This window comes from Charadrius vociferus, unplaced genomic scaffold, assembly GCF_000708025.1.
Source record: "Charadrius vociferus isolate BGI_N301 unplaced genomic scaffold, ASM70802v2 scaffold855, whole genome shotgun sequence".
NCBI classification, from domain to species: Eukaryota; Metazoa; Chordata; class Aves; order Charadriiformes; family Charadriidae; genus Charadrius; species Charadrius vociferus.
The window spans coordinates 630,899-652,087 of NW_009648573.1; the positions used below are offsets into that span (position 1 = coordinate 630,899).

General features: G+C 39.4%; 1 protein-coding gene across 2 annotated transcripts in view; it reads right to left on the minus strand.

The window, feature by feature from the left end:
- The window catches only part of CDK14 (cyclin-dependent kinase 14), a 258,218-nt gene that overhangs the window by 211,961 nt on the left and 25,068 nt on the right, over positions 1-21,189 (minus strand). For both annotated transcript variants that reach the window (XM_009886196.1, XM_009886197.1), the window contains 2 exons: positions 15,387-15,481; positions 2,906-2,985 (listed from right to left, as the gene is read on the minus strand). In XM_009886196.1, the coding sequence (XP_009884498.1) occupies positions 2,906-2,985; positions 15,387-15,481 (175 nt within the window). The remainder of the gene's footprint in view (positions 1-2,905; positions 2,986-15,386; positions 15,482-21,189) is intronic.

Here is a 21,189-nt window from a genome sequence, read left to right on the forward strand (position 1 = left end):
AGGAATGCTGTTTTCTCTCACTGCTTTACCCAAGACGCCATGAGAAATGTTAAACTATTTACTTACAGTAGTTTTAATTCACAAAAAAATAGACTTCTACCTGAATTTGCTTTGTATTGACGGCAAATTAGAAAGTAAATGAGTCAAGGTCAAAACCTGCCTGCTTTCTCCATTATGAAAGACTTTGGAAAGAAACGCCCTCCAACAGACCTCTGGCTCATGATACCATACATGCATTTTTTGATTAGAGCAACACTATTCCTCAGATAACTGAAATTAGAAGTTGATCTCATCTTCAGTGGTATTTGCCTTTGTTCTAATTGTCCCGGTCTAAATCATAGGGCTGGAGCCTTCAGCAAGCCAACAGAGATCAAGAAAATCTGCTTAACGCCGTGTCCCATTCTTACTGTTATTCCGTCTCAAACTTATCAGATAACTTCAAGAGCTTATACAAGCATTTCTTTTTCCTATTTTTTTTTTCCACCCATGTAGCCAAGATCAGCCACAGCTGCATTACAGAACCCAGCATGCCCAAGATGGATTAGGTGCTGCTAAGAGGAAAGCAACAGCTTCCCTGGGTCCTGCTAGTGATGCCCACAGCTGTAGTGTTACTGTCAAATAATAGGGGTATGGCACAACATCACTGAGATTACCTTCTGAAAGTTACAGTTTTAATACTGCCTTCCATACTTTTCTGGCCCTAATATTTGTTTCTGACAAAATCAAAACAGCAGAAAATCCAACACCAAGCTAGACACAGACTTTTTTCCCCTTCCCATCTTACACATCATGGAAACTTCTATATGATGTAAAACATACAGGACTGTATTTCTACTAATAGCTCCCACAGATCTGAATGAAATTCCACTACCCAGGGAACAGGATTACATTTATCAAAAAAAACCACAAACCACCAACCTATAACCTGAGTTTGACCCACCTACAAAAGTTGAGAAAAAACCCTCTCATTAGCCTAATATACTTTGGATCTAGTCCCAGCCTAGATCAATACTTAGAAATCCAGCAGATGCATATAGTTCCATTAAAATCAGTGAGATGCTGCATACTTAAGAAAATATATATTAATTAATAATTTTTAGAGCTTTTCTACTCAAGAGCTTTGTTCTACTAATATTTAAGTACGAGAATTTCAACGGGATTCAACCACAGTTCTGTAGTCACGGCTAAAAGGAAAACTTCTCCAATGACAGTGTGAAAAGTACTTTCATACAAGTATGCCTTTATAATTTAAAAAAAAAAATCAAGTGGAAAAATCTCTGCTTTTGCTCCTAACAAATACTTAGTTATACTGAGCTCACACTACAAACTATTTATGAAGGAAAACACATTCTACTGTATGTGACAGTTATAATGCTATAAACTTTCATCTAGACCAAGCTCACATTAAAAAACCTTTTAAGTGTCACTAAAAAGGCACAAGAAAGCCGTATCTACTATTTTATTATTAAGTCAGTACCACATCAACTAAAATCCTGGAGAACAATAACCATATTTGAAACATAGGCTGTTATGCCTTCAACTCAGCATTACAAATATTGAAAGCTGTGCTCGTAACCCTCTGCACACCTCGTTATCGCAGCACAGCTGCGGGGACAGACAGCTCACAGATAAAATATATATAGTTATGCATAAATGTGTCAGATCATTCAATAATTATTACTCAAACAAAGCAGTACAGAAGAACTGCTGAAATTCTTTCATAAATTGGCCACCCACGGTTTTCCCTCCTTTGTGAAAGAGCCCCCTTTAAAATGCACAACCTTGGGATGGAAACCCACAGTACTTTAAAGGCTTCTGACTTCAGGGTGTCAATCACATGAAACATGGACTGCCCAGTCCACCCCAAAACGGGCTCATTGTACAGACAAACAGCGTACAGCAGATGTTGCAGGAACATAGGCAGGAGCACGGGACAAGGGAGCTGCAGCTGCTGGGACTGCGGCTGTGATGGCCACAAAGTCCCATGCCTCCCACGCAGGGCCACGCTGTGGACCCTGTGAGGGATGATGTTCTGGTACCTCCCTGGCTCATCCCACCTTGGAAATTATGCCAAGATAGTCAGCACAGTTTTAAAAAGTCCCTCAAAAGACACAAGAGTCTGGTCTCTAGTTCACTACCAACTTCAGCTGAGTCTGAATCAGTGGTGTGATGGTAAGTTATTTATTATTTCCCTACCAAGGCTCATTTTTAGTACCTTCTACCAGAGAAGGCCCACGCAGAGCAGGCGCACCCAGCAATTTCTGCAAAGGAGCTCGACGCGGGCAGGCTCAGATAAAGCAGGCGTCAGTAGGGACCACGAGAGGCTGACAAGGAAGGATAAAGGAGCAGAGCAGAAAGCATTACGGGCATCCCCCAGCGCGCTAGATAAGAGTCATTCCCAAGCCACGCAAGTTAGAGTCCATGGGGAGGGCAAAACAAACAAAAGCTAGTCTCAGACTACACACAGCTTCTAAGACGCCTTTATTTTTGCTCCCTGATCTTCTGATTGCCTTCACCAATAAATGCGTGTCTTCACTTTATGCTGTTGGTATATGAAAAATTACATCTACCTTCATCTTAGGTGCTGCCTGCAGGCAAGAAGCACAACTCACACAGTTCCCTCATCTTCCAGAGTGACTCCTCACACCCACCTTAAACATGCTCTTAAGTACTCATCTGTATAGTAAATCTAAGAGGAGCCAAAGCAGAGGCAGAGCTGTATTCTTTAACAAGACCTCCCACACCAGAGGCTTTGTTTTTGAAGCACCAAAGTTTCTTCCTACTGAGAATGTAACCATATAATTTGAATTCTTAAGCTATTCACTACAGCATGGCACAGAAATAAGTAATGCATTGTAATTACAAAAAAAAAACCCATGTATAATCATTAAATGTGACTGCATACCTTCCCTGATAGCGGTAAATGGGGTTCCTTCCTCTTCTTGTAATCTGATCACCTTCAGTGCCACCAGCTTTCCATTTACCCTGAAAGGGAAAAAAAAGAGGGGAGGGGAAGGAGAAATAAAAACCAAAATTAAAGCAGAAACAGAATTTCTCATAACAGAACTTGTTTCCCATCATGTACTTATTCAATTTCTTCCTGTCAATGCCAGTGATTCATTTATAGCACTGTAAGAAACACTTCATAGCTTCCATAATGTCAACTTTATATTTTCACACTCAGATGCAATCCAAGAAATGATCTTAGTTTTCTGTGAGTCAGTCTGTTTCCTTTCTATCACAGCACTAAACTGAAGCTTTGTTAAGAAGTATTGCATTGTAAAATACACTGTATTTTTGTATTTGTATTTTGTATTACATTGTAAAAAATTTAAAGTATCTGTCCTTTATTTGACCAAATTGTTCAAAGAAAAAGGCATATGATTTTCATCAATCACCCCACTTGTAGTATGCCCATATTTATACCAATTGCCTCCTTCCCACTGCAACACACCCATAACTATCGCCCTCAAAATGCTGTGGAAGTTTGAGATGGGAAATATTTTTAGGTCATTCTGACCATTTCCCATTAGGGAGGAATTGTTCTTAAGGTACATTCTTGACTACATGGCCCAGGCTAGTTTTATATTATAATGAATCTCATTTATAATTTTGAAAATATTTTGTGCTCCAAGGGATGAAGCTTCACAATAGGTCACTCTAGTTTCAGATGTATTTGGCTGGTTTTACTTCTAGAGTTCAAAATTTCACCACACATGAACCGCATTCGAGGCCCTGCAAAAAAATCTAGTTGGTTCAGTGTACCCAAATTAAAACTCACAAAACCTGAATGAAAGAAAAACTGATATAGATTACCCTCCCTCAAGAGCAAACTAATATTCTGAAACTTTAACAGACTTGCCAGGTGTGATAAGCAATAGTAAGGACAGATTACAGAGAAGGCATAATACAGTTGCCAAAAAATACTATTATTATTATTGTTGCTGCAATTTCTTTCTTTAAAAGCAAAATTAGCCTTTACAGCCACAAAGACCAAGGAAGCACTGGACCTTTCACACTCCTGTAGTCATGGAGGCAATTCCGTATTGTACTGGGTGCTACATATATTCATTTTTCTAAGCAAGATAATACAGACACCTACCAGGTCTGAATTCATCTTATCCCTCAGGCTTTCAATTTTCGCAGTTAGATGACTACAGTGACAGGACTGTTACCATCTTGTTTCTTCTGATTATTCTTCTTTTACAATTGCCAGAATCTCATTAGCCCTATACACAGCACTGCGTAATGACTCTGAGAATGAGACTTAAGAAACTTTACTCATCACCTTCCAGCTATTCATAACATTTCAGACTGGCACCAGTTCAGGTCTCAGGCCACTAGTCACTGCTGAAAGATAATTATCAGCTTAACCCTACTGGATTATCTGGATTTTTCCTTATAACTGCCTTACATAAATTTTTGTTTAGGTTTAAACAGTACTTCTGGCATCAGAAAAAGATAAACCTTGCCCCAAGTAACTTCATATGTCATGCACAGACAGGAGAATAAACTATAATAAAAGCAGAAGTAGAAAGACTGATGACAGACATGTGGTTCATATATGTGTGTAGTTTCCAATTCCTCCATCAATATACCACCCTACCTATCACATACATGTAAATAAGTTAGATACCTGGATAAGTTCATGATTTTACAATAGATTAAATAACTGTGCAGGAGGAATTTAAATAAGATAAGCAAGATCATTTTGCAGATCAAGAGCAGGACAGATGCTGTGTTCAGAGAGGGCAATGCAGAATACAACAGACCAAGGAGGTACTAGGGAAACAGGGATGGCGGAGTCTCTTGCCAGAGAGACAGGCAGATAGCATGCAGCATTGTGTAGATTATGGTCTTTTTAATATGAGGTTCTACATTCCACTGATTCAGTAAGAGCAATAAATAACACAAACAGCAAGAGCATGGAACTCATTTCGAATTCACAATTAAACACAGTAGGTGGGCTGTGCTATTTAGTTATCACTGCCACTTCATCATTGATACCTATCACCATCTTGATAGACATCATGGCAACTCTTAATACTATCTAAATGATCAAACTAATCTCAAGTAGTGTTCCTCTGGGATTTCATTTTCCCCTTTAGTATTATTTATCTTCAATATATCAATCTATAACTTCCAGACTAAAACAGCCTCCTTTTTCTCAATTACTACCCAGTCATTAAAACCTCTTTTTTTCAGCTCATTTTCTATAAACAGGAGCATATAAATCTGGAGATGTGAGAAATGATGAACTATCATCGATTAAGAGACAGGTGTGTATATTCACATCCTTTAGCTATTCTCCCACTGATGCAATCTCAGGATGCAGTTAGATGATGCTGCAGAGATGAGCTAAGGGCTACCTTAGGGTATAGCCTTGCTCCTGCTAAATCCCTGCCACACACTCCCGCCAATGTCTTGTATTTGCTCTCATTTCTGCTAGACCCTACAGCAAGACTGCTTAGGGAGCTTAAATAGGAGAAGACTGGCCCTTCCAAAAGAACTAAATAATATTTTCAAAAATTATGTAGGCATTTTTCACATTTTAAAAGTAAAACCCACTAGAAAACATATGAGAAGAAGAACTGGGACCACCTCTTGAGAAGCAACAAGCCACGGGATCAAGTCAGCTATGTCATGAAATTACGCCCTGAATCTTGTGATGACATGCCAAAATAATGTGGCAATTTCCTTAGAAACAACATTGAAAAAGAGAGACTTGGAGAAAATTACCTCTGCAACCTATCAGAACTTGTCTTTGCAGTCTTCAGTAATGATCAGATAAGGTTAGCAGAATTCCTCCCAGATATTACTTCACATTTGTCTTCCACAACTTTCAAAGCATGCTCAGTATTTTCATTATTTTCAAATACAAGTAGAAAAACTGACAGGCAGACAGCCTTTTAGACAGTGAAAAGGCAGCACCGTTGCCCCTTCTAACATCTAGGATTCATTAAACCACCTCTCTTGCTCACCGTCCAAAGTAAACACTTTCACAGCTTCTCAAAACAATACACTTAACTGGGTCAAGGATTCCACCTATCATCTTATGTCCATCCTGTCAACTGCCTCATTAGTCTCTATTAAGGACAATATTGATTATAAAACTCCTATCTTCTAACTTACAAGCTGCCTTCCTTCCTAAACTAATTCGCTTTTTCTTTCTTTCTCTCTCTCATCCAAAAATCTTCAGAGAAAGGACAGAAATCCTGAAGCTTCTCTGACTATCACACAAAGCTACTTTACTCTAGGCAGATCACCAGCAGCTGATGGACAGTTTTCCAATTTATGGAAATTCAGTATTTGAGTGTTATGTAATCTCTTCTAATAGAGTCCTGATTTCATATGCAATGTAGGCATGAGAAAAATGAGTCCAAATTGTTTTATGTGGCATATAGTTAAATTCTGTATATTATAAAAAATACAAATGAGCCAAATATTACAAAAAATTCTAATATAATGTGTCATTCTGCCTTTTCTAAAACAGCACATATCAGCATTACCAAAATAAACACATTTTTAAAAATGACCATTTATGAGAAAGTAGAGAAGATTAGAAATTATTTAATGCTTTAATGCATCATTAACAACATGTAATACTGATGAATATAAAGTAACTGATGACTTAATTGGCTTCACTGGGGATAATGCTGACGACGCCACATAGGGAACAAAAGAGTACAATAACATTATTTTCTCAAGTTCTTCAGTTATATTTAGATGCAATAAATGTTCTAAACATAACACATTTAAAAGAGTCACTTAACATAAAATCTGCCACTCTGATTTCAGTCTGTTTATTTAATACAGAGTTTTACCACTGGCTGGAGTTGAGGCTGAGTTCATAACTCGAGCAAGTGCTAAGCTTGGGAACATTTCTGCAAAGAAAAAATCAGTAGATGGTTTTGGAATGATGCTCTTATTTGTGATATACATTTCAAGAAACTAATTTTTATGAAGAGAAGTAACTCTCAATTGTTAAATATTCATTTACACAAAAAGCTCAAAGTTTGATGATCAAACCCTGAGAATATCTAATTAGATCTACTCTGTAGTGATATTAATGTCACAAACAGATGTCTAAAACCCCAAACAGACGTGGTGACCTAACGAAACCAGGCTCTGCCAGAATCTTCCTTTGAAGAAACCTGACAGAAGCAAATTCACTGTAGGTTTAGTCACCTCTGATTATTCTACCAACGAGTAACTAATTCCACATTGAGGGAAACACTTCTTTTAATCATTATCATAAAAGACAGTTCAGTGTAAACATGGCTTATATTATATTTATCTTACTGAAAAGGACTAATGTTTGTAGTTTACAAAAAAACCAAACCCTACTTACAGTCCTGCTAAAGCCCTATAGTGCAAATACTCAAGGGACTAACATGGCCCCTCAATTTCTCTTTTTGACTTCCACCATCTTTTAACCTCCATCTTAAACAAAAGTTACCTTGTTTTAGAAGAAGCCAGCGGATTAAAGATACTTCATAATGCTGACATTTATTAGGGCTGAAAAATAGAAGATCAAAGAGTTCTGAGAGAGATGAAGGATTTAAATCATTAATTAGTGTTGTCACTGGAACTCGGGGATCCTGTTTTTCACAGGACTTAAGGCAGCACTGCTTCAAGTGGCAGCCCTCACTTGAACAGGAGCAGGTAAGCAGCATCAGAGCATTCACCTCCAGGTCCCTCGTCCCTACCTCCCAGCCCACATCATTCAGTTCAAACTACTCAGCTGCTCATCTAAGCACAGGGGCTGCACTTGGCCCACACCTGCTGGAAGCAAACCACTTGGGACTGGCAACAGGGAGAGCGATGCGCAGCACCGGTTCTCCTCCATATGCCTCTCATCTCTTTGGGCCCCACTGATGTTCATATAAAAAACCCTGATTTTCATACAATGATAAGTTGAAGACAAACATAGTGGTATCGCTTATATGTAAAGTGGCCTCTTATAACTCTGCATACTGACAGTCACAGGGGATCTTCTGCAAGATGCCGTTCCCCGGCTAACTAGAAAATACATTGGTGCAAAAGGGCATTTAGTTGGCAAATTACTTCAGCATTTGCTCTACCATTCCAATCGTGCATATACGTGTCAGTGCCAATAAATTACTATCAAGTAACTTTCAGCACTTGTATCCAATATAATTATGTTCTATCCTAGTTTTTCTACCACATTTTCCTGTGCAATCCTGGGTAAGTAGTATAATAGCTTTTCTTTCCTCATTTTCATCCCCTGCCACAAGAGATAATAACGCTAAATCACCTCTGTAAACTGCTTTGCAGGTTGAAGCACAGCATATATAGTGCAATGTTCTCTATATATACAACGACATAGGAAAAATCTTCAAATATTTCTTTTAAACACTGAGAAATTCACTCAGTAAGTGATCAATATAGTCAATAATTCATCTCCTAGTTAGAACCTTAGTAACTTATTTCAGTACTTACACTACCTTAAGAAATTTTTTTCTACCATTTGGCATTTTAGTTCAACATTTAGTTAACATTAGGTTTTCACCTAGTCCAAATCAAAGTTATTGTTTTTATTAGAGATTTACAACACTAGAGATTTTTTTAAAAACATCTATGTAAACAGTTTATAAAAGCACGTCATGACATTAAAATATATAGTAAAAAGCAGCCTACAAAAATCAGATAAGCACATCAGTTAAAAAAAATGAGGGGAGAAAAAAGAAGAAAAAAAGAAAGGAAACTCTAGTAGATAACCATAAAGTGCCTTTTCGTAATCCATTAATATATATTCCTATTCCAGCCATCTGGTACCCCCAGATGAAAAGAGTTTAATTTGTAGATGAACACTGATTTCAAACAATTTCCAAGAAATAAAAGCTTTAGAAAGTTTAGGTCACTAAGGCAACACGAACCAGAGCAATTTTGAAATATTCAGGCTAAATAAATTGGCCAAAATGTGAAAAAAATACTACCTGTGAACTGGACTGTTGCACATGAAACATATCAGGGAGCATGTGAACACAACCCCTCAGATGGGCATGGAGTAAAGCTGGGAGAATGACTAAAAAGCAACAGAATGACAAACAAAACCATGGCAAGTTCTTCAGGCCATCCGAAGCCTATGGCACTTGCACATAAAACAAAAGACAGGGCAATGAAAGAGTCATGGAGGTTTCATGACAACTAAAAGAAATTCTGCATCTCAAAAAAAAAGTCAGAACAGCAATCAAGCCTGTCAGTCATCCTCAGCAAAGGTTTCAGCGTCATAAATACAAAAATCAAAATACTTAAGTCATCCTTTTTCTTGCTAGCAGCCATCCACAAACATATAAATGAAACATGATGGTCAGCTATATATTCATAAAGCATACGACAATACATCATGCCAGCAACAAATACAGGTAGTTCCCACTGATCATTCAAATATTCCCTGCTGCTCCAAAAATAACACCATGTGGAAACCGTAGCTGGTGCAGAGCATGGTGCCTATCCCCGAGCATGATTTCTCTCTAAGATCCGCTCTTTGTACCTCTAAATTCCTATTGATTTCCAGGTGAATAGTAAAAGGTATTACCTTTGACAGACATAAAATGCCCTGGCTACCTGAAAAAATACCCTTCAACTTTGGGTACATGTTGGAATCACCTTAAACACAAAAAATTCAGATTTCGAACAGAAACGGGAGAGGTACCTCTACTGAAGGACTGCCCTACACCTCTGCAGCCTTCAAGCTCTCACTGACAGTATCAGCTTCTCCTGTGCTCTCCTCAGTACTCTACTAATTTCTCATATTAATAGTTAAAAGGGATAGGGACCAGAATTTATTAGGACAAGCCTGTTATTAGTGATAAATTGAAATGATGTAATTTTGTGGTAGGGAAATTAGGCCAAAAAAAAGTGTTGATTGAGCTTTCTGTTACAAATTCTACACATTTTTACAATACTTAGAGCACATGCAACTTAGTAAAGGTGCCAAAAAAGTTAAGGTACACTAAAAATCATATGGATAAGCAAGAAGCAGATTGAGATCACAGCAGTGCAGAAGCTGTGGAGATACCATTGGCTTCCCTCTCAAAACAGACGCATGCTGTGCAAGCAGCAGTCACAGATCACGTCGCTTTAACCGAGGTAATCTTTTTTAATTCTTTGCCTTGAAGGGCAATTGAACACAGTGGGAGGAGAGGACGGAAACCATGCCAACTCATAATATTGCCAAAAGCACAGGTTTTTCCCTTAAGTGCAATATGCAGAGCTCCCAGCGCGGGGATGCAAGGCCTCCGCACTGCTTTGTAAGGGGCTCTGGTTGGCAGCAGCTCCCCTGTGCTGTCACCAGCTTCGTCTCCAGACTCCCATAACTCACATCAACACTTATGCGCCACAGATCAAGCCAGATCGCATTGCTGTACATTCAGGTGAATTTATAATCAAGCTCAAGAGGGAAGAAGGTCAACGGCAGCGAGAAGATATACCCGTCGATTCAGAGAGCGCTTCTTCAGCTCAACTGCGCAATGAAATGATACAGGAATTCAAAAACCACCTATTGCTTTGCACCTACTGTATCGCAAATGTTCAAGGAGTTAGCCAAACACAGAGTAAATGGAACCTGCATCATTTTTTAGAGCGTTATCAGTAAATTGCTAGGCCTACTTCTCAACAATTTTACATTAAAAAAAAGCAGAAATCACTTCAAAGGGATCTGAATTTAATGCAGTAAGCAGCCTCTTGGGATCTTATACAACAAAATAACATGTGAGAATCTAACCTGAACGAAAGTAGAAAATGAACATGCCAAGATGAGTTTCATTACGCACGCCTGATGTGCAACACAGGAAATCAAATAGATTTGCCTATTGATGCAACCGTCGGCCAGAAACAAACAGCTGCTTGCCTATTTCTCCAATAAACAAAAAAGCCCAGCCTAAGGGAATACTGTTTCACTTTCCTCAGTAACGCAGTCCCGTTCACTCTGCTGCTTCCTCACTCCAGGGAATCATTTTTACCTGGCTACAAAAAGAGAAATCCATCATCCAGTAAGAGGTATTAGCCCACTTTGTTTCACTTTCCTGGGATACTACCACAAATACTCAAATAGACAGAAAATTAATGTGTTTGATAGCAAGTCAAGGGCTTGGCACCACTGATCCTGCTACAAGTTGTAAAAAGCCAGACTTCCCCTGAAAGCAAGTTACTGCACACATCACTTTAAATTTTAGGAAAGGAGTGGCTGATTTTGCATCTTTGGAGGCAGGTATGTATCTGTTAGCCCTTCCAATTAGTAAGCTAAGATCACAAATTTTTTATTCCATCGTAAGGATCAGCAGGGGAAATAATTTTAAAAGCTGAAATATATCTCAGGAAATGCATTAAAAAAAACCCAAACTCCATTACTTGCCAGATGCAGCTGGTGATAAATATTAAGCACAGTAATTCTGAGTACAAAGCATCATGCGAAACAGCTCAATCTGATCCTAAATTGTCCATCTTCAACTACAGTTAAGGACATCTCAAACATTTTGGCAAAATGAGAAAGCCAAACATTAGAGTTGGTTGAGAATAAGGGATTCTCAAACATTATGAACAAAACACACTAGCTGTTCAAGTATTACCGTCTTTTCCACATACACGTCACGTCTGTATTCTGCAGTGTGCCATGAGGGCTTAATCCTTCAGCAGTTAAAACTGGGCACATGCCAAAACAAATAGCCCTTTTTTGACCTGTTTTGTTTATTTTTCTTCCCACTGAGCCTATAGCCAGGGGAAGATAGTGGTGCATATCACAGTCTCACCCTATATAACTGCACCAGATGTGAGAAAAAAAAATTCTTTATCTCTTTCTGTATCATTTTAAATAAAGCTATAAAGAGTCAGAGCCAATCTGCCAGAAAAGCAGCAGCAAAGTTAGGCTCTCATGGAATGGCTGGAGCCAACGCTGGCCCATCCATTTGCCACCCTCCCCATCAATTTATCTTCCCCAATGCTGTGTTGTAGCAGTGAGGCTCTCTCTTTGGAGATATCATCTAGGCCAGAGATTCCCCAGTTTCTCATGGCGACAGAAGAGGTAACAGGGCCACATTATCTCAACCAACAACTCCTTTTGAAATAGCAGACAGCCCCTGTAGTGTTCCCCCTGTTCCTAAGCAGTAACCTCCTCCTGATATGAAGTAGTTCAACTGTTTCTCTAGTTCAAGACAAAAAAGACTCAACTGGAGGCACTGAACCTGGATGGTGCTGTGTAATATGAGAGTTGTTCAATACTTAGCAAGGAAAAAAAAGTAAGCCAAACAAAAGTCTCACCTCTGTGTCTGGGAAGATTATGGAACAGATCCTCCTAGAAGTTAGGCTAAGGCACATGGAGGACAAGAAGGTGATTCGAGGCAGCCAGCATGGCTTCATCAAGGGCAGGTCCTGCCTGACCCACCTAGTGGCCTTCTATGATGGAGTGACTATGTCAGTGGACAAGAAAAGAGCTACAGGTATTGTCTATCTGGACTTCTGTAAGGCCTTTGACATGGTCCCCCACAACATCCTTCTCTCTAAATTGGAGAGATAGGGACTTGATGGACGGACTGTTCAATGGATGAGGAATTGGTTGGATGGTCGGATCCAGAGGGTAGTGGTCAACGGCTCGATGTCCAGATGGAGACTGGTGACAAGTGGTGTCCCTCAGGGGTCCGTACTGGGACCAGTACTGTTTAATATCTTCATCAATGACATAGACAGTGGCATTGGGTTTACCCTCAGCAAGTTTGCAAACACCAAGAGTTGGTTGAGAACAAGGGATTCTGTGTCAACCGCAATGGTGTGGTTGACACGCCTGAGGGATGGGATGCCATCCATAGATACCTGGACAGGTTCAAGAAGTGGGCCCAGGTGAACCTCATGAGGTTCAACAAGGCCAAGTGCAGGGTCCTGCACCTGGGTTGGAGCAACCCCCAGTATTAACACAGGCTGGGGGATGAAGGGATTGAGAGCAGCCCTGCCGACAAGGACTTGGGGGTAAAAGTGGATGAAAGCTGGACATGAGCTGACAATGTGTGCTCGCTGCACAGAAAACCAACCATATCCTGGGCTGCATCAAAAGAAGCATGGCCACCAGATCGAGGGAGGCGATTCTCCCCCTCTACTCCGCTCTCGTGAGACTCCACCTGGAGTACTACGTCCAGCTCTGCAGCCCTCAGCACAGGAAAGACATGGACCTGTTGGAGCAGGTCCAGAGGAGGGCTACAAAAATGATCAGGGGGATGGAACAACTCTCCTACGAGGACGGGCTGAGAGAGTTGGGGTTGTTCAGCCTGGAGAAGAGAAGGCTCCGGGGAGACATCATTGCCGCCTTTCAGTACTTAAAGGGGGCTTATAAGAAAGATGGGGACCAACTTTTTAGCAGGGCCTGTTGCAACAGGACAAGGGGGAATGGCTTTAAACTAAAAGAGGGTAGAATTAGACCAGATATAAGGAAGAAATTTTTTACGCTGAGGGTGGTGAAACACTGGAATGGGTTGCCCAGAGAGGTGGTCGATGCCCCATCCCTGGAAACATTCAAGGTCAGGTTGGACGGGTCTCTGAGCAGCCTGATCTAGTTGAAGATGTCCCTGCTCATTGCTGGGGGGTTGGACTAGATGACCTTTAAAGGTCCCTTGCAACCCAAAGTATTGTATTATTCTATGAAAATTAAGAAGGTGAAGGAATATTACTATAACTTTAAGAATATTCTCTGCATATACATTCTTATCCACATTCAAGTTATGCACACTTTTTTCAAAATAAATTTTAAAGACCTTGCAAAAGATGTTATAAAGCAGTTGAATAAAGTTATATATAATTGTTATAATTCACACTACTTATTCAGCGCTTGCTATTTGTAATGGAGAATGCGGAGAGTCCAGTAATTTGAATTTATTATTCAATTACTATTAAAATCATTTAAGTATTTCTTACAGATCTGTAGTCAGCTCTACTAAAACAAATGAATTTCTAACAAATCTATGTTTCGTAACACGTTCACAAATCACCACTGAATGAAATAGCTTCAGGGAAGTGCTTTGCTTTGTTTTTAACTTTCAGACTGTTCCACTGGTTGACGGGACATCTAGCAGCCCTGCTGCCTTAGTTCAATCTTATTGAAAGCCAAGGCATATAGGATAACTATCACCAGATATGCACTGTGATTTTTAAAGGGTTTTAGTAATAAGGCATAAGCTGAAATCTAGATGGTTTTCTCATATTACATAGACCCCAATAAAAAGCTTACATATGTATAATGTCTGGAACTTATGGTGATGTGTAACTGAACCATTAACACCACAACATAACTGCATTTTCTTGAGGAAATCTGCCAGTGAAAGACAATACATGCACCAGCATGGCTGATGTGTAAATACTTTTTACATTTAGAACATGTTTTTATTCGTATCAGCTGTCATTATGCTCATCAATCTCAAAGCTACTGAGAGATGAGGACACCCCCCATTCTGATTTATTATAAATAATCAGTGAAAAAAAATAATTCAGTACCTACCTAACTTAATGACCCTGCAAAATGTTAACACGTATTTCTTTGTTTCAGTAGTTTTTCTGTCCCATGACTGTCATGATACTCTCTTGGCTGAGAACGGTTGCCTCATCTATCAGTCACTAGACAAAGTTTTTAAATAAAAATATGGCACATACCTGATCCCTGTCTCAGAACTAATTTATTATTATTGAAAATTTGATTATGAACACTTGATTAAATATATGAACTTGCACAAGACACTCTGCTCAACAAAAGATAACTCTCAACTGAAGCACTAGCTCAAGAAATATATTTTAAATGTGTTTACTGAGTTATTTTATACAATATAGAAGCACTTAGGGCACTGGGGATAAAAAAGTTGCAACAAATAACATTAAAGTGGCTGAAAAAAATTTGGCATACATACAGTAGATTATTTTGAGGCAGAGTAGTTGCAATGTTTGTAAATAAATTCTTGTAAACAAACTAAACTTACAGTGGTCCAAAATTCCAGTCATTCCCTTCATGTTATTTCATTCAAGGTTTTAAATAATGATAAAGAAAAGACTAACAACTTATAGTATCTCTTCAGCATTGCTCTCAGAACATCAGAAAAATCTACTTGGCAGCATGTTGTGCTTTTACCCCTAAAAATTAATTTGGTATGGATATTGAGAAAGTAGTACCATATTAAAGTACAACCAAAACATCAGATTACCAAGACGGGATCTCATCCTGTTCTGATGTGAAGGTAATATGTTACCTATGCAATATGGTCTTAGCCTCTTTCACTAAAGCACTTTGCGTTCATTCGTAGGCATCTGTGTACAGGTGAAGAAACATCAGTTAATACTTTCTGCTTATCTTCATTTACACACATAATTAAATGAAAAAAACAACCACTTACTTGCTTTTCCCTTTGTATACTGTAGCATAGGACCCTTCCCCTAGTTTTTCCAGTTTTTCATATGAGTCTGCTTTTCCAAACTTGGGGCTTGTAGGCTAAACAAAACAAAACAAAAAAGATGACCTTTCAGCATGTATTGCACCCACAACATTAACTGCTTTGATTCAGCCTTTAGAGATCAAACGTCATTATCAAAACTCATAGACCTGCATGTTTTCAGCAGCCAACAATAAAAACAAAAAATTAATAGTAGACCTAATGAAACAATATAACAGGCTACTCAAATAAAACTTCACTCAACACCCCAGATGGTGGTTGCTGATTTCAACGATACACTTACATCACTGGAACTATCAAAAGGATTTTGTTCTTAATCAAAGAGACGTTTCTGTTTTATTTTTGACATATATCACTTCATACAGGGGAAAAAGATCATTAACAACTTATCTTTGTTACGAGATCTAAGCAGCAGTCTTAATCTGCCCTACAAAATCAGATTAAAAGAGCTGCTTAATTTATTTATTTTTTTTTTCCAGACTAAAGCCCATCCAAAAATATTGCTCTCAGTAGTCACTGTCCCGGTACATCAACCATTTTTCAGATAGTGGTCAAAATACTACATGAATTTAATGAGAATACCTTGATTCTGAATTATGTTTACAGTCTTCAGATTGCAGATATACTCACACCATACTTTTAAGGGCATGTGTATGCAGCATAGCTGAATAAAGTCCTATAGCCTTAATACCTGCAACCTAACTGAGGGGTCTAAAACTGTACCAAGCTAAGCGATGACTCTTGCTCAAAAGGCCAGATAGCTCAGCTGGCCTTTGCGACAGACTGGTACTGGCCCCACTTTTACGCAGCCTTAACAGAGTATACCGCAACACTGCAAAACCAGAAATTCACCTGACATTAAAACTATCCAATCAAGTTCTTGGGTTTGAGTTTTTTGAAGCGCATCCTGTTTTCCCAAATTTCCCCATTTTCCAGTTGTCTGGAAGAAAAGGGCTTTTTATTTTTTTCCCCCAAGACCAGAAGGACACTGCAAAAAACTGACTGCAGCTGCCGTTGGCACAGCTGCATTCAGTGTACACTCACATTTTAAGGTTTTATGCCCGATTTACAAAGAGTTCTCAAGATTCATTTTTTTTGAAAGGAGACAAACATTGCAATACAGGACACATTTCTGCGTAAATTCCTTTAAAACCATGGTCAAAAGTTTTAAATCAATGGAGCCTAGAAATTACTTCTATTTAAACAGACTAGAGCATCCCAGGTAAGATGACTTCGTACCTGCTACCTCTCCACTACACTCATTTTACCATTAGCCAGAAAATAAATAAAAAAAAAAACAACAAACAAAACTGTCTTTACTTAACTACACTACGTTTGTCCTAAGCCATAATTCTGGCACTTTGGCATATATCCCCTTTTTGAGACTAACACCCCGGCTTTCTACTGACTGGTATCAGGATATACACAGGATATATGTTTGCAAAATTGAGCCTTTTCATCTCCCTCCAATACACAGAACAACTTATTATTTTGCTATCCCATTCCTAAATATGAATAAACTGAGGCAGATACATCATATGGGAAGTCTCAGATCTTTTTCCTCTTACATTATTTGTATCACTTCATTATAGATAAGGCAGTAATATTCTCGGCTCCCAATCTGTGCCTAAAAAGACATTCTGCCTGGTTATAAACGATTTAAAAAAAAATAAAAATCACAGTTTTATTACAGATGTCCCTAATAGAGGTGACTAAAATATTTATTCAGGGAGCCTTCTAATTTAAGTATCCAATTATGGATGAATGCAACATTATAAAACTATAGAAAAAAAGTGTTTAGATGTTTCAGTGTCTCCCATATAATGAAGAGGGATAGCAAAGTATTTCCCAAATTGCAGGCTGCAGTGAACACACAGTGAGTAGCTTTGTTTGGAGTGGAAAAGCTGCCCCAGTTAACAGTGAATAGTTCACTGTTGATTTCCTCATACAGTGAGGAAGAAAAAGGACAGGCTTTATACATGTGTTTCACATTCATTGCTATTTTCACACTGAGATTTACTTTTATTTTATACCGCTGGAAACCATAACATAAAGGTCACAACAACTTGTAATGCCTTAAGATCTTGATAGGAAACAGGATGCCTTTAATCCATTACCACACAGTAAATGATCAACAGTAATTACTCCGACAACCTCAAGCTCATTTCTCCATACCCTGGCTGCCAGAAGCAGGGATTTAAGGTCATGCCTTTTGACTTATTCGCCTGCTGGAAGTTGCTGCATCCTCACAGAGAACGGGCAAAACGTTAATAGCTCGCCTTGGCGGGACCGAGAGGAGAGCTCACTCCCAACCATACAAAAGAGGTGCTGGTTTCAACTGTTTTGTCCTCAGGGCCAAGCCCACGCAGTGCCCCAGGGCTCAGCTCTGCAGCAGCAAGGCTGACCTCACACCCTCCCCAAGCAGCCCAAATCACTTGTCCGATGCCTGCTCATGCTAGGTGAGAGCCGACCAGAAACAACCAGAAAACAACCAGTAACCCAAGCCATCAGCCACCACCTGTCCCATTACGCAGCAAAACCAGGTGGCTGATACCCTCCTCTTTCCTGGTTACAGCACCTCCGGGATGGAGCTCAGCTCTTCCAACTGGATCACTCGATGGGATTGCCCATGTTCTCACACTATTAGATCTCCCTTTGTGAAAACAGACATTACTTTTCCTTGCATTTGTAATCTTAAAAGGCTTACAATTTTTGAAGGTATCTGGTGTAGAAAAGCACTTCAGAAGCTTTTACCAAAAAAATTTAAATAAATTCTGAGCAGAAAGAAATTTTCAGCAGAAGACTTTGTAAACTAATTTGCATGACATTTTTTAATGAAACACCAGACAGATCTCACTCAGCACATGCAATTACTTTTGAAAACAAAGGAACAAACTTACTATTTCCGACCATTCTCAATTTTTTCTTAAATGAAGTCGCACACATTAATTCAAACTTACAATTACAAATTGCTTGCAAAGAGTCATGGTAAGAAGCTCAGATACTTCTTCCCTTTCCTTTTATTTCTGGATTATAAAGGAGGTGAAGATTGACTGAGATAATGCAAAAATATGAAACTGTCCAAAAAATAAGTTTTAAGCTTAAAGGGATCTAAATAGATCCATAGGCTATGGAAAGGATCTAAATCATTTGAATTTCCATGTGACTGCTGAAAATTATAACCATTTCAGCCTACTTTACTTTGTTATTGCACTCCCCCTTTCATACAGTTATTTTTTCAGCTTCGTGGCCAGGAATTTTGTTGTTCAGATTTCTCCACATTGGTTTACCTTTTCAACCTTTTCTGTTAAAAAAATATGCCTTGTTACAGCAGATTATGGTACCAGTATTTTTTAACAAATGCCAATATTAAAATAAAATATAGAAAATTCACTTCTAAGTATAATTTCTTCCTTTAAATTATTTTATTCCTTCCAGTAAAATACATGGGAATACTTATACATGGACATTTGTGTTTGTTTAGTCAAGAGTCCCATATTCTGCATAGGATGTGGTTGACTGAAATACACATAGCAAGTGAGAGATATCCAGAGCACATCAGATACACAGTGCTTGCATCAGCCACTGAGATACCTCACAAGCAGCAGACTCACAAGAAGTTCCCTTGTATTTTATAAAGCTGGTGCAATCCTCCAATTTGACCCAGACAAGATTTCTCAACAGAAGAGAATACTAATTTTAGCCTCATTTCAGCTAATTTTGATAAATGTTTGTTCAAAGTTACTTTTTGAAGATCTAACATTACAATACTTCTACCATGATTAATTTTCCTTTCTTCTTACTCCTCCTCACTGCTTTTTAACCCTCTAAAACACCAACATAGAATCATAGAAACATTTAGGTTGGAAAAGACCTTTAAGATCACTGAGTCCAACCATCAACTTAACACTCACAAAACCACCACTAAACCATGTCCGTCAGCAGCACATCTACACATCTTTTCAATCCCTCCAGGGATGGTGACTCAACCACTGCCCTGGGCAGCCTCTTCCAGTGCTTAACAACCCTTTTGGTGAAGAATATTCAGCTGAATATCTCTGCCTTGCCAGGACTTCAGAGGGAAATAACCACAACAAAGCTGCCTGGATCTACTTGGCAGCTCCTGTGACCTTTAAGGTGCACATCTCCCCTCACATTTATACAGAAGTCACCAAACATTTCAGCCCGAAGCCTCACCTGACCAATGTCGAGCATTCATACAAGCTCTCACCCCAGCAAATTCCACCTGACCACGCAGGTCAGGCCAGGAAGGCGTACCATAAACCTGTATGAGGCAGTCACCTCAGTGGCAGCCGGCAAGCATTTCCCTTAAAGGACAAAATAATCTCTTACCTCTGGCTGCTGGAGCCCAGAGGAGCTGTGCGACTCGCTCTCGCAGTGTCCACGCCAGCTACCCCTTGGGATCGACTAGAGACATGGCTCTGTGGTCTGGTCATGGAATCATAGAAACATTGAAGTTGGAAAGGACCTTTACGATCATCATGTCCAACCATCAACCGAACACTGCCAAAACCACCACTAAGCCATGTCCCTCAGCACCACGTCTACCCGTCTTTTCAACACCTCCAATATTTTCTATTATCCAACCCAAACCTCCCCTGGCACAACTTGAGGCTGCTTCCTCTTGTCTTATTGCTTATTACTTGGGCGAAGAGATTGACCCCCCACCTCACTACAACCTCCTTTCAGGTAGTTGTAGACAGCGACAAGGTCTCCCCTCGGCCTCCTTTTCTCCAGGCTAAACAACCCCAGTTCCCTCAGCCACTCCTCATAAGACTTCTGCTCCAGACCAGCTTCGTTGCCCTTCTCTGGATATGCTTCAGCACCTCAATGTCTTTCTTGTAGTTAGGTTCCCTAAAACTGAACACAGTATTCGAGGTGGGGCCTCACCAGTGCAGAGTACAGGGGGACAATCACTTCCATAGTCCTGCTGGCCACACCATTTCTGATACAGGCCAGGATGCTATTGGCCTTCTTGGCCACCTGGGCACACTGCTGCCTCCTATATAGCCAGCTGTCGACCAAAATATGTCACAACATAATATGACTGTGATAAAAGGACAATCTATGCCATCTCTGCAAACTGGTTATTTACTGAATGTATTAATTTATTTTTTTTTAAGTTAATTAAAGCCTTCAAATCTTTTCTATGAAAATTTTGATCATGACTTTTTGGATATAAGCCAAAGGGAGATCTCTTCCCTATGGCCACAGAGACTCATATATCTTGAACATCACTGGGACTACTGAGGCGTAAAGTGTTGCTCAGTGTTAGAGCTTTGTGTTTGCTACAAAAAAGAACTTTCAAAGCTAAGAAAAAAATTAAACAGAGGTGCATGTGTGACCAAGATTGAACTATTTAATAGGCAGAAAGTTAAATAGGCAGTAAACAACCAGTCAGCAAGAAATTGGTACTACTGGAAAGTGAATTTTCATGCTAGAGAGAAATCTTCCAGAGAATTCAAATCAGAAAGATAGATGGATTACTAAAACAGAAGGGATTAAAGGTCCTCATGCCTTTGAAGAACTGAATATAGTTCCAAGTCGCTGTGAAAGTCAGCACAGGTTGTGGTGGATCATGTTATCCCCAAGAGGACACTGGCAACTGGAGCGCAGGACAGTACACATCTTTCCCTTCAGGAAACCCACTGGGAGTTTTATTTGCTTGCCTTTATGCTTCACCTTCCTTGAAAATAGTTTCCATTAAGGTATTTTTATTGTTAGT